Source organism: Onychostoma macrolepis, chromosome 07, assembly GCF_012432095.1.
Source record: "Onychostoma macrolepis isolate SWU-2019 chromosome 07, ASM1243209v1, whole genome shotgun sequence".
NCBI classification, from domain to species: Eukaryota; Metazoa; Chordata; class Actinopteri; order Cypriniformes; family Cyprinidae; genus Onychostoma; species Onychostoma macrolepis.
Genome location: NC_081161.1, coordinates 22,659,476 through 22,673,035, shown reverse-complemented (window position 1 = coordinate 22,673,035; position 13,560 = coordinate 22,659,476). Strand labels below are relative to the sequence as shown.

General features: G+C 36.6%; 1 protein-coding gene across 6 annotated transcripts in view; it reads right to left on the bottom strand.

Moving 5' to 3' along the window:
• The window catches only part of cdh8 (cadherin 8), a 157,699-nt gene that overhangs the window by 57,517 nt on the left and 86,622 nt on the right, over positions 1-13,560 (bottom strand). For 4 of the 6 annotated variants that reach the window (XR_009272116.1, XM_058782533.1, XM_058782534.1 and 1 more), the window contains 3 exons: positions 8,720-8,839; positions 6,191-6,358; positions 4,479-4,666 (listed from right to left, as the gene is read on the bottom strand). Coding sequence is in view for 5 of the 6 variants with exons in the window: in XM_058782533.1 (XP_058638516.1) it covers positions 4,479-4,666; positions 6,191-6,358; positions 8,720-8,839 (476 nt within the window). In the remaining variant the exon portion in view is untranslated. The remainder of the gene's footprint in view (positions 1-4,478; positions 4,667-6,190; positions 6,359-8,719; positions 8,840-13,560) is intronic. The other 2 variants (XM_058782536.1, XM_058782535.1) reach the window with 1 other exon arrangement.

Sequence of the window (13,560 nt, the reverse complement as noted above, 5' to 3'; positions counted from 1 at the left end):
AGCAAAACATGATGTTCCTTAAAAGTATTCAGACCCTTGGCTAGTCTTGATTTGTGTGTCATTTCACTGTATATAAAATAAAATAAAATAAAATAAAATAAAATAAAATAAAATAAAATAAAATAAAATAAAATAAAATAAAATAAAATAAAATAAAATAAAATAAAATAAAATAAAATAAAATAAAATAAAATAAAATAAAATAAAATAAAATAAAATAAAATAAAATAAAAATAAATGTTGTATGTGCTAGGCAGCATTATGGCAACATTATTTATTTATATTAGTAATTTAACAATAACCTGTGTTTGACTTAGCAACAAACTGATTACTCAAGCACTTACTCAAGTCTTCAGTGTCACACAATGCTTCAGAAATCATTCCAATATGCTGATTTGGTGCTTAAGAAACATTTCCTGTTATTAACAATGTTGCATATTTTGTGTTAATTTCTTTAAAAAATATATATTTTGAGGGGTTGTGTATTTACTGATTTGTTTGTGTGTGTCTGTGTGAGTCCAACCATTCTTTAAAAATCGTAAATCTTTTTTTCATTTCATTGCTTTCACTATTAGGCTTTCTTACAAACTCCAGATGTGCTGTCACAAAGTACTTATTTTGTGTCATCCTCTCGTACAGTACAGCATAATACAGAGCTCTTGATATGGTTGACTGGTGCACCTTTACTTCAATCTCTACTCCATAGCTCCTTCAAAGCTATTCACACAGAATTCTGAAACAGTATGTCCCTTTCCCATCAGTCCTCTCTCTTCCAATAGTTTCCTGTCTTTTTCACTACCAATTCTAATAAAAGATTGAAAGCATTTAAAACAATAAAGGTTTCATTGCAGAGAAATAAAGAAATCACAGAACTAAATTTCTATGTAGCACCTGAAACTCTGTAAAATGGGGAAAAAAAGGAAAAATGGTTAGTATTTGCAAATAACACTGCACCATTCAGTAGGACTTCACAAGCAGAAGTTTCCCTATGATATAAAATTCAGAACAAGCTGCAGTCTGGCACCTTGCTTGCGTTGGAAAAGGTCAGTGCTGTTCGAGACTATTGAATTTTGGTGACAGTTCATAGAGTTTTATGTCTTAAATATACATTATATATATATATATATATATATATATATATATATATATATATATATATATATATATATATATATATATATATATATATATATATATAAAATGGGTAAACAAAACAGCAAGAAGGAAAGAAAGAAAGAAAGAAAGAAAGAAAAAAGAATGAAAGGAAGTTCTTTCTTTTACTATGCAACATCCTTGAAATGTTACCATTTAATTGTAGTTGAGATTTTTGAGAACGTCATTCAAATGCAGCTTTGCATATTGGCAAGACTGAAACAAGCTCCTCTCATCTCAGACACTGCAAATCTGTTCCATCTAAAAATATCATGCCAACACCTCATTCTTTTGATAGTCATGCATGCCATTTGACTCTCTACAGTGAAATTGGCACTTCTGCATCCCTCTGGGTCTCCATTTTGGCACTCATTGTGCGTAAAGGCCTGAATATGACTACGGCTGTCACTTGACCTCCGTCGTTTCCAGATGATGCAATTCAGGCTTTCACATGGCCTGAACGCATACTGAACCACATGGCTGTGACTGATTTTACCACATATATATGTGTTTAAAAGCACCTAAAAACTCCCAGCATGGTGTGAGTATGTATGTTTACAGGGACATTTAGAAGCATCAAAGATCAACAGCGGGGGAAGTACAGCAACCCTCTCCACCACCACCACCACCACAGCCTGGGGGGGGGGGGGTGAGAGAGATGAAAGCATGCATCCTTTTTCAACAAAGCAGTATCTTGAGTGTCTGAGCCTGTGGCATCTCATTCAGATCAATATGTTTAACCTTGCTACAAAGGCTCTTTGGTCATGACCATTCAATATTTAACAGAAGTGAAATCAAATTTTAATTGTTGGTGAGGGCTGCATCGGCCAACTTGCTGCAGATGATAGTTGGCGCACGTCGGCTCAGCACCAGTGCCTGGGGAAAATGTGTGTCTGCGCACAGTGGCAGGTGCAAAAAAATGAGGAAAAATAAGGGTTGTGTGCTTTACAAGCTTGTTCTGCTCTCCTGAACTCAGGCACTGTCTGGAGGTATAGAGGTTAGCGGGGAGTGGGCTGTTGATTGCCTGTTTTCTCATGCAATGCCATCCATCATGCTATTAGTAATGCAGACAACAGATTCCAGGCCAAGTGCTATGGGATGAGAAGACGAGGAAAAACAGGCATGCCATTACGCATTCAGCTGTGAGAGACCTGGGACAAACCAAATGACTGCTTTTTTTATTTCTCGCTTTGTCTCAAGATTTTCTTCCCTTTTTTCATGTAAGAATTTTGATATTCAAGAGGCCTTTACTATTAGGGGTGTAACGGTACACATATTTGTACCAAATTTTTTGGATGGGTCTTCCAGTTCAGTATGCATGTGTACCGAATAAATGCAGCATTTTTTAACCACTACATGTTCAGAAGTACTGTGTGTCTGAATCTTAGAAATTCTGTTTGTAAGGTATATCAATATATTTTCAAATGAGATATAGGAGATATAGATCAATACAGTTCATTTCGATATACTTTGATGTTGCAAAAACATCTTAAAATGGAAAGCAGAGCATAGAGTGAGCTGCTGTGGCAAAAATGTCTTAAGCATGAAATATGCTTTATATAAAGCATTAGATATCACATACTTCACTGAATGAGCGGCAGAACATTCTGACTAAAATATATGTTTTCCTAAAATATTTTGCATCCAAAACTTCAAATCTCCCCCATTTACGACAGCACCGTAAACTGCATCATGAAGAGTGTTGCAGCAGGTTGCAGCTGTAACAACAGACTGTTTTATTTTAAAGACAAAGCAACAGTTTGTTCAGTAAACTACTTTCTAATAAAAAAGAAAGAAAAAGCTGTTTTATTTTTTGTTTGTTTTTCCCCCTGCTGTACCAAAAAACATACCAAATCCTTATTTCCAAATTGAGATACATACTGAACCATTGTTTTTTGTGCACTGTTACACCCCTAATTGCTATATTATTTGTGTTATTTATTTATTAATTATAGCGCTTTTAAATGTTGCTTTTAAGTGTGTTGCACAAAATAAAGGCAAATGTGTTTATATCTAAAATCCACACAAACAGATTATGGAGAACTGTTGTTAAGGATGATGTATCAAACTGTTAAATAATGCAGATTATTTAAGGCACGTAATTTGTTTAATTCTGGCATAATTCTTCATATTAATAGAGATCATGCCCAAGTCCTTGAGACTAATTCCCGCATGACATACTCATTATGTTGTTCACATCATAATATACACAGCTTTATCATCATGCGCACGTTTTATGTGGTATATGTTGAATATGTAATGGAAAATAAATGACAAATTTACTGTGTACATTTTCCCATAATATTGTCACACTGTTTGTGCAGAATTGTTGTTGCACAGTGGCACTGTAGATGTTCCTGTAAGATAAAAGGGCTTCATTGTCCTCTCATCCACCGTGAAGGGTTCTTCATTTGCATACAATGGCCATTCCATATGCAAATATACGCTGCTACACAAGAGCTGAGAATTGAGCACAGAAAGTCAAGGGGTTCAGAGTTACAGTAGTTCTCAAACCTCAGAACACCTGGACTGCACTTTTACTTCCAATTTTAGGTGTACAAGTGTGGATTTTCAGCTGTATATATATATATATATATATATCTAAGAAAATCTAGTAATTGCAAAAAGAGAGTACCCAGCAGGGATCAGACACCATAGACATTTATTACATTTATTTTACTTAGCAGCTTGCTCCGGCATGTCAATCTACTGTAACTCTTGCAACCTGTAACCTGTATTATTTTGTTACGAGCTGAATGGGAAGCCAAACACTATTTTCGGTTGTATTTGTTGCTTTTTGCTATAAAAAATAAGTTACTACTATCTTTTTTGAGTTTTATAACCAGACCTACACAATCCTTCCTATTCACTACACAAAGCAGAACGACTGTGACTCTGACAACTATATAATTATACAAAAAGATGCACCCAACTTATCACCACATGACACATAACTCATTGGGAACAACAAACACAACAACACCAGTGAAAATAATGTAGCCAACCTTAAAAAGAGTAAAACACTGAACACTAAGGCGGTAATTTGCATAATTAATTAATTTGCATGATTAATTCTTTCTTTTTGGAGGGTATGGCACAGTGTTTGAAATTACATTTAAAATGGCACGCCGTGTCAAATAGGTTTCCGACCCCTGCAATACATACTGAGAGGTTCTGTCTCTGCAATATTAACAGTCATTTGTCATCGGTAATGAGCCACTTTTCATATTTTTCTCAATATGCAGCCCAGTGACGATCCTATAACAGACAGTTTACAACTGTTAGAGAGTCCCTATGGCACATTAAGCCTACTTTTCTGGTCTTACCTTCTTGAGTCTGAGGATTCCCTCCTGAGTCTGAGCATCAGTGACAATCTCAAAGACATCCCTCTCGTCTCCACCTATGATGCTGTAAGTTGATTTAGCATTTTCCCCGATGTCTCTGTCATTCGCTTTTACTCTTCCTCCAGGCTTCCCGATGCCAAGATTCTCAGGAATAGTGAACTCATAAGAGCCTTTAGAGATGAAGTACAAGAACGTAGAAGATCTGGTCTATCATCAGGTGGCAAATAGCTCTCAGAGAAACAACAAAACAGCTTAAATACTAGATAACAAATGGTAAACAATTATTTTTTGTTTGGTGTCACATGATCCTTCAGAAATCATTCTAATTTGCTGATTTCATATAATTATCAGAGTGGAAAAAAATGTGCAGAAACAATGACATTATTTCAGAATTAATCGATGAATGAAAGTTCAAAAGAACTTAAAAAGAAATAGAAATTTGGGTAACACTTTACAATATGGTTCCATTTGTTAACTATATTTAATGCATTAACTAACAATGACTACCTGGTCTCATGGCATTTACGTACCTGGGTGCACTTTTTAGCGTGACATGAAATACGTACCAATAAGTACATCACTGCAGTTTCCAAAATAAATGAACACTTTCACACAAATTTACAGAGTTGCAATTAATAAAGCATAATTTTCACACAATTACTTGAAGAATATCATGCTATGACTTCAAAACAATATTAATAATAATATTAATGCTGGGAGATTTGAAAACTGATGCTTTTGAACGTTAGTATCGCACACATCCAGCTTCATATCTATGGGTTTTCATAGATGATAAGTTTGTTCGGTAGCTCACGGAGTACGGAGACGGACTTAGGAGACGAGAAGCGCTGGTTCGAATCCCGTGTAATCACGGTTCGACAAAGCAGTTAAAATCTGCATAAAAGGAAGTTCAAATGGCACAGTTGAATCAGCTGATATGTTTTTATATCAGTTTTGCATTTGTTAACACTATCGGGTAGGTTTAGGGCTGGATTTGGTGTAGGGCATATTTCCAACACGATAGAGCATTAACCTTTAGCGACATTCCCCGGATATTTGAATTCTGAACCACCGCAATACGTATCTGAAGCAACGTAATAAAAAACAGCAATGCGTACCAATATCTACGTAATAAAAACGTGCCAGGGTTCACATATTGAACCTGTGTTTTAGCGCCACTCAGTGGATATTTCTATTTGAAACTGCGGCGAAACGTGCAGCAAGGTACGTAAAGTGGTGTCGCACAAAAAGTGCACAGAGGTACGTATTTTTATGAGACCAGGTTGAACAATGAGCAATACATTGTTACAGTATATTTAATATTTGTTAATGTTAATAAAATATAACTTGTTATTGTTAGTCCATGTTAGCTCACGTCCATTAAATAGCATTAATAAAACTTTTGTGATATAACTTTTGATTTTAAATAATGCATTAGTGAGTGTTGGAATCAACAATAAGACTAATACAATCCTTTAGAAGTGTTTTTCATTGTTAGTTAATGTTGACTAATGTAGTTAACTAATGCTAACAAATGGAACCTTATTTTAAAGTGTTACTGAAATTTTGATTTATGAATGCATCATTGCTGATTAAATGCATTCATTTATTTAAAAATAAATCTTACTGACCCCAAACTTTTGAACTGTAGTATATAGTATTTTATATAGTCAATAAAAGAAAATTTATCTTACCCTTTGAGAACTTTGGTGGGTTATCGTTGATATCAGTAAGAGTGACTGTCACAGTGGTGGTTCCTGACAACCCACCCATGTGACCTCCCATGTCTTTTGCTTGAATAACAACAAGATACTCTTCCCTCATCTCACGATCCATCCCTGCCAGAGCCACCCTAATGATTGCTATAGCAATAACAATAAATACATGAATTTACATGTAATAATTAGATATTATAAAGAACAAAACAACAAAAGAATGCATTGAAACTATCTCTCATTTATTTAATTCTTTTTGATATGAAATATAAATACATAAGAATATGCTATTCACATTGAACATGGTCTAAATAAACATGCCAGTGTACATTCTGAGGCTTGCAGTTTGCAAAATCTGTTAGCTCTTGCCTTGTCCTTGACACCCCGACCAGTTTAGTGTGTGCCACGCATTGCCTGAGCTGCTTTCATTTGGCATTGCAAATTAGCTTGTTTGTTTGCTGAGGACTTGTCCCAGCACCTGGAGTCATTTATATTCTGACTGAATGCGAATTATGCTGTCTATCTCCTATAATCTTTAATACTGTATGCACCATCATTGATTTATAAATAAATATCAGCCCAAAAAACCCACAGGTAACCTACTCAAGCAATAAAACCCAAAGTATAATAAAATGAAAGACGCTGTAATAAATAAAAGCTGTGACAGATTTATGTATTTATTAGCTTATAATGTTGCTAATTTTTTATTTTTTTTTAAAGCATCCAGACTTATTTTTCCTGTTTTTTGTAGATGTTTTGCATGGTTTCATTGGCTGTAGAATGAGATTCCCTGCCATTTAACACTATCCTTTCATCTTTACCCCAGACGTTTCGCCCCGATTCACATACGACCACAGTTTTTACCATTGTGGAGGCGATTCCCACTGCAATTTGCGAGTCTTATGACGCTATGATGTACAACAAGCTTAAATCCTGGGAAGTGGCTAAACATATTCGATAAATACGCTACGTGGTACATTCTATGAGATATTTTTACAATCATCTGGATGACTGAGAATCTTCATAGACATGTAATCTTACATAATCAATGAGGTTTTTGTATAGAGAAACAAAAACTATAATAAGCAGCAACTACATTAAAGAGACTGGCAAATAATAGAAGTAAATAACTAAGGAAACAAAGGCATTGCACAGGAAGAAAGGTAAGAGTGTTGTAGGGTCAGCTCCGGTTCCATTACGCATGAATAATTCACAGCGCGCATGCATTGTCTGCTAGACTTTTTTTTATACTGCACTTACATGTCTTTGTTTCTTGTTCTGTCATGGAGACCAACAGACCACGATAATTTCAGTGAACTAAGGAGGTGCATTTTTAGAGTTGAAGTGCTCTGATTGTCAATAGGACTACAGAAACACAGGCCTCCCTGAGTGCTGGATGCAGTTGTGTGTGTGTGTGTGTGTGTGTGCCGTATGCGTTGCAATGCTGAATCTGATGCACACTGCAATACTCATTCTATTGTCATCCTGATTTATCATTATCTATTCAAATGAATTCCTGATGATCACAGAAGCGAGGCAACACAAACATTCATTTCCATAGGTATTTGGCGGTTTACTTTCCCTCCATTTGTTTATTTATTTTGTTTTTTCTCTTTGCAAGCCATTAACCAAGTAATGAATTGGTGCATGATGTTTACTTATTTATCAAGTGTGTCTCATTTCCTACGAGGTGTTGGAAGTGTCAAATGGTTTCTAATGGTTGTTTTCCCTTTACCTCTTATTTTTCATTAACATTCATTAAAACATCTGGCTCACTTGAATAAGCCATCTGCATGTGTTCAGTAATCACGCAAACCACGCACGCGGCACCTCACTTTGGGCTTTCGCACCTTCTCTCGACCATTTGCATTCTTAGACAAAGCTGACAGTGAGTGATTGAAATGCACGGGGTTATTAAGTGCACAAGGTGTTCTCATAAGAAAAAAGTATTGATATTTAAAGTCTGTTCATTTAATATGCACATACAATTTGGACAGATACAGGACTTGTTTATTGTCTGTTGTTTTTCCAAATTACGCGCTGTTCATTTCCATCTCATTGCTTATTAATGTAATTTCACCATTATTTAATCATGTTGCTTACAGACACACTGTTAACAAGTCAGCTGAAAATGCAATTAGGGAAAAAACAAAGTCAAGGTTGAAAAGGAAGCAGAATGCAGATGGAATTCAAAGATAGCCCTGTCATTTAAATCAGAAGCCGCAAATTGCTTTGTGCGCTATTACAGAACAAAATCAGCATCTGCATGTGTCCTTCAGGTAAAATGATCTTGTTTATTTGGTCTTTCTCTAATATTTATTTCTTGCCTCCCCTAATGATGAGCATAATAACAATGATTAAAATAATAATAAATGATCTAACACCTAAAACTCGTCTTGGTACATGAAGGGACATTCATCTTACACCTATTTCTAAGCATAATAATAAGCTTGTTGAATCATTTGAATGATTCATGACCATCTGGACATTATGGATTGATTAACTTACCAGTGCTTTGATCGATGGAGAAATAAGGTTGGCCCTCCAGAATGCTGTAGACCAGTTTGGCACTGTTTCCATACACCGGATCGTCCGCGTCGGTTGCGGTTACTCTCGTTACTGATGTACCTGCGGGGCAGAAGAGAAAACAATAGTCTTCAATAAACAAAAATGACTTGCAATGAACAAATAAATCAATTATTTCCATTTACCGCACCACTGTGTCCACATTCTGAACTTGTTTTCTTTGAGAGCAAATATTTTTTTCTCTCCCTACCGATGTTTCAAGAATACCTCTGGCCATGGTGTAAGAGCTTCTCTGGAATAAACTCATAAAAGTGTGTTTTGTTGTTCAGATGTACACAAGCGCTCGCTCACGCTGTGAGACTTCCACAATGAAAAAACATCACAGCTCCAGGCCTTTACAAGATCAAAACGAAGAAAGTCAGACAAACAAACAATCCATGCTGCTCTCCTAACCTCCTCTTCATTAACCCATGGCTTGGATGAATTGAGAAGAAAGAGGAAAAATAAGAAGCACAAAAAAGAGAGAAACGCAGAAAGAGAGAGTGAGAGTGGGAGAGAAACTGAGACGCTAATGCTAAACAGCTCACTGACAGTGCAGATGGTGTGGTAATTGTTTGTAAAGCATGTTCCACAGCACTCTGACAGCTTAGTAAGCGTCTGACCAGCAAGCGTGCCTGTGCTGCAGCTACAGGTATCTGGAGCTGTCGGAAACAGCAAGAAAAACATTCACCGCGAGGATTGGGATGTGCACGGCTTGATTTAGGCCGAAGTGAAGGTGCATCCCTAACTCTCCCTGAAGCAACACAAAGTGAAGCCCTCATGTCTCGACTCCAGCGAGGAATATGAGGTACCACAACTGTCCTTGAGAAAAAGCAGCAAAAAAAGCAAGTGTTAAAAAATACTTACACTACAGATTAAACGACTGAGGTCGAGCAATAAGGACCTTTGGACGACAGATGTCGATATCTTAGAGAGAAATTTCACCGATATCTAGAGTATGATTTCACACTACTCATTTTAAGGATGGAAAATACCAAATGCTGCAATTAAATATATTTATTTTACATAACATTAACAACAAAACAAAAACAAAACAAATTGATAATTAAGAAAAAAAATAATTAAAAAATAATTTACTTTTTTACTTTAGATAGCAACTTGTAATCATATTATATGGTATTATTATTATTATTATTATTATTATTATTTTCCACAAAAAAGAAACATGTTAAAAACATGACTAAAAAAACAACAACAACACAGATTAGTGTAACCTGATCTCTTTTTTTTTTTTTTTTTTAATATGATTCCCAGTGCACACAGACTTAACATATTTCTGCAGGTGCAGAAATCTTTTAAGTCTGTGTGCACTGGGAATCATATTATCTCAGTGAATATGACATGAATATATCATAACAGCCAATTGGATATAGCGCAGCATAGTTTGAAATCAAGGACTTAAAATTGTCAATCCAGTCCACATCCAATTTGCACAGATGGGCCGTCACGCACAGAGTACACACATTTTATGCAGGCTACAATGTACACTTTAATAGATCAGAAGAACAGCTGGATTTACAAGGTTGGTGAAGTTAAATATTGACGCAATAAAGCTTTTTCCACTGTTCACTTTTTTGTTCTACATTTCTGTCTAGAAAAAAAAAAGTAAACTAATAAAGATAACAATGGGATTCTATCCCACAACTGATGCTTCTCAGCCAAACAAAGAAAAAAAAAAAAAAAAACCCAATGTAAATAATTAAAGGTACACTATGTAACTTTTTGCTCTAGCAGTTAAACATAAGTACATGCATCTTGCGGATGAACGACGGTGCTACTTCCTTCTATTTATGGAAATTATGAATCATGCAGGTACTAGGCTACTCCGCAGCGGATGTTGTCCCAACAGGTCTAAAATATTCCTAATATGAACACTTATTAAAGACATACCACGTGATTCAGGACAGGAGAAAAACGGATGGATTCATGATGTATTCGCTCATTATATACATTCTCTAAATTTTGAGCAAAAAAATGTACATAGTGTACATTTAAATAATTAAGATATGCCACAATGTGTCACTGACACTGATAAAATGATAAACATTTTCAGATTATGGACGATAACTGAAATAAACACTCAATATAAAATGATTACTTTGTACGCTCCACGTGACAACTTCTGCCAGAGGACAGAGATGTATGTGTGTCAGAAAGTTTGTGTCAGACACATTAAGACCCACATTTGATGAGGTGTCTGAGATTTCCTCAATGACTGATGACTGTTAGTTTACGTCCTTGAGTGCGTACTCATGCGGACGATACGTGTGAAACATGACCAGGGAAATATGAGAGATTCACCCTGCAGGATATCTGTTACTTGACACACACTACTTCCTTTCACTCAGCAGGATCTTGACATACTGCACTGTGTTATCAAATGCTTTAATTACATTACCCATGAATATCGGTGTTTGTGTTTGCAGAATGCATGTGTATGCAGATGGCACAATAGTCTCCTTATCTCAATCCCAAACGCTGCTAACAGTATATGATCTCTTTCTCCATACGGCCCTGGGGAGGTACTCTATGGTTCCCTTTGCGTAAGACAGATGATTCATGTTTAGATAAAAGCAATCCCTTTATCTTTATCTAGGACTGGAAATATTTCTCTTTATTTACTCAGTGTTTCCTCTCAAAGCTGCCTTAGAGGCAGAGAGATTAATAAAGATGTTACTGTTGACTTGTGGAGCACTGAAAGCTGCTTGATATCGCAGTTGTCTCTTCCTCTTGCTACTATGTATCGGACAGCTGCTAAAAAAACTCAAAGTAGGAAGATCAAACGCACCTTCCGAACAGGCGTGTACAGTTTTTAATCTGTTTTACTACTGTAGAGCGGCGGGGGCGGCCCACGTTCTGTTTTGTTGTGAGTAGGAGGCCAGCTGAAAACAATGTAATGGAACTTTGTAATGAATGTTTACTTTGCAATGCATATAAACGGATGAATGCTGCATTAATAAGTTTAATGACTTCCTTTTCCAGGAAAGAGCAATGGTGTTAACACAGGACAACTATGGGCCAATGTGCTAATTGGCAAAGGTGTCTTTACAGTATCTCCCCACCTCTAGCAGCAGCAAAAAAAATAAATAATAAAAAAATACATATACAGCAAGTTTTTCACAGAATGCAGCTATGCAGCATATAAAATAAGGCCTAAAAAAAGAGAAGACAACCATTCTAAAAAAACAGTGGAGTCAGTCAGGCATGAAATAGCTCCTTTCCCCCTCTTGTGCAGAAGTGAAATTTGCCTCTCCTCCTCTGATAAAAAGAATGAGGGATTAGAGGAGGCTTCCACTGGCTGAGCTCCAAATCAGTACAGATTAGCCCGTCCTTGCAATGTATTGCACCGCAAAGTCCGAGACTCGTGGGTATGGGTTGGTGACACCCTTGGGTGGTGGACATTGCTGAAACTTGATTTCAAAACGTCAATGGTGCTATAAAAGATAAGAGTAAAAATGTTTTTAAAAAAGTAGTATGAAACTTCACAAGGGTCCCTGACAAACCAATAAAGACTGGTGATCGCGTTGACCCAGTCGGAGATGATACCTAACTTGCTTGATGCAATTGCACAGCACATTAATCTAAATATTATGACATTTCTTCCATCGCATTTGGGAAATCAAGGGTGCTTCATTGCCGTTCCAGCCATGAGAGTTGTTCGGGGATCACAAACAGAACAGCCATAAAAATCGTATTTGTGTCTGGAGAAATGTCAACTGCATGCTTGAAACACTGCACCAGGGCATTGGGCCTAATGAAAAAATAAAGGGAAACTGCTCTTTGTACTTACTGCATACACGGATGCAGTGAAAGAAAATCAATACCAAACCTTCTTATGAACTGAGCTTTGGGTGGGCAGTGGATAAACACTGAAGTGCAGTATTGTCAGCTGCATTATGGCAGAGATTTGGGTTGGCCAGGATTGTCTTTGTTAGATAGGTGTCGGTGCATCATGAACTCGGAAACGAGCCACCCTCCCCTGCGTGACTGGGATTTCATGTATATTCATGAATCCACTGAGGAATATGGGGGAAAGCATCACCCTGAGCAGGCCACTGCATGTCCCGGGGCCAGGCCACTTCCAAGCTGTTTACATCTCAGTGCTTTTGCTCCTATAGCCCTGGGCCATGCTGTGCTTCTCTGTGGTTCTGTCTGCGGTGGCATCATTATCCACTGGCATATCCAAATTATCTTTAGCACGATCACACTCTGTGCCAGCAGTTACCGAATGGTGTGAATCAATTCGAAGAAGGAAAATTATATTATACTTGTCAGGTCATTTCATTCTATTGAGTGAAGGTCTTTACATGTTGTGGTCTCTACATGATATAGCTCAAAGCATGCATAGGCCTATATCATTATCTGGGCTTTAGCTGTGACTGAATATTCTGCATATTAAATGATAAGAAGTTTACTGCAACTAAATGAGGATGTGCACGTTGTAGCTGTGTGGTTAATGCCAAGTAATATTCAATATTTGGTAGGTGTTTGTATGACAAAATCAGAATATAGAAATGATTTAAATCACTGTTTAAGGGATATTATTGAAAATCCTGTTATTATTTTCTCAACTTCATGCCTTTTCAAATCTGTATGACTTGTTTTGCCTTCGCTGGAATACAGTATTTTGGAACAATGTTTGGAACTTATTGACTTTGATAGTATGGACACAGACACACACACACACACACACACACACACACACACACAGACAGACTTAAAATATCTTATTTTATGTCCCACAGAAGAAAGAAATTTCACAT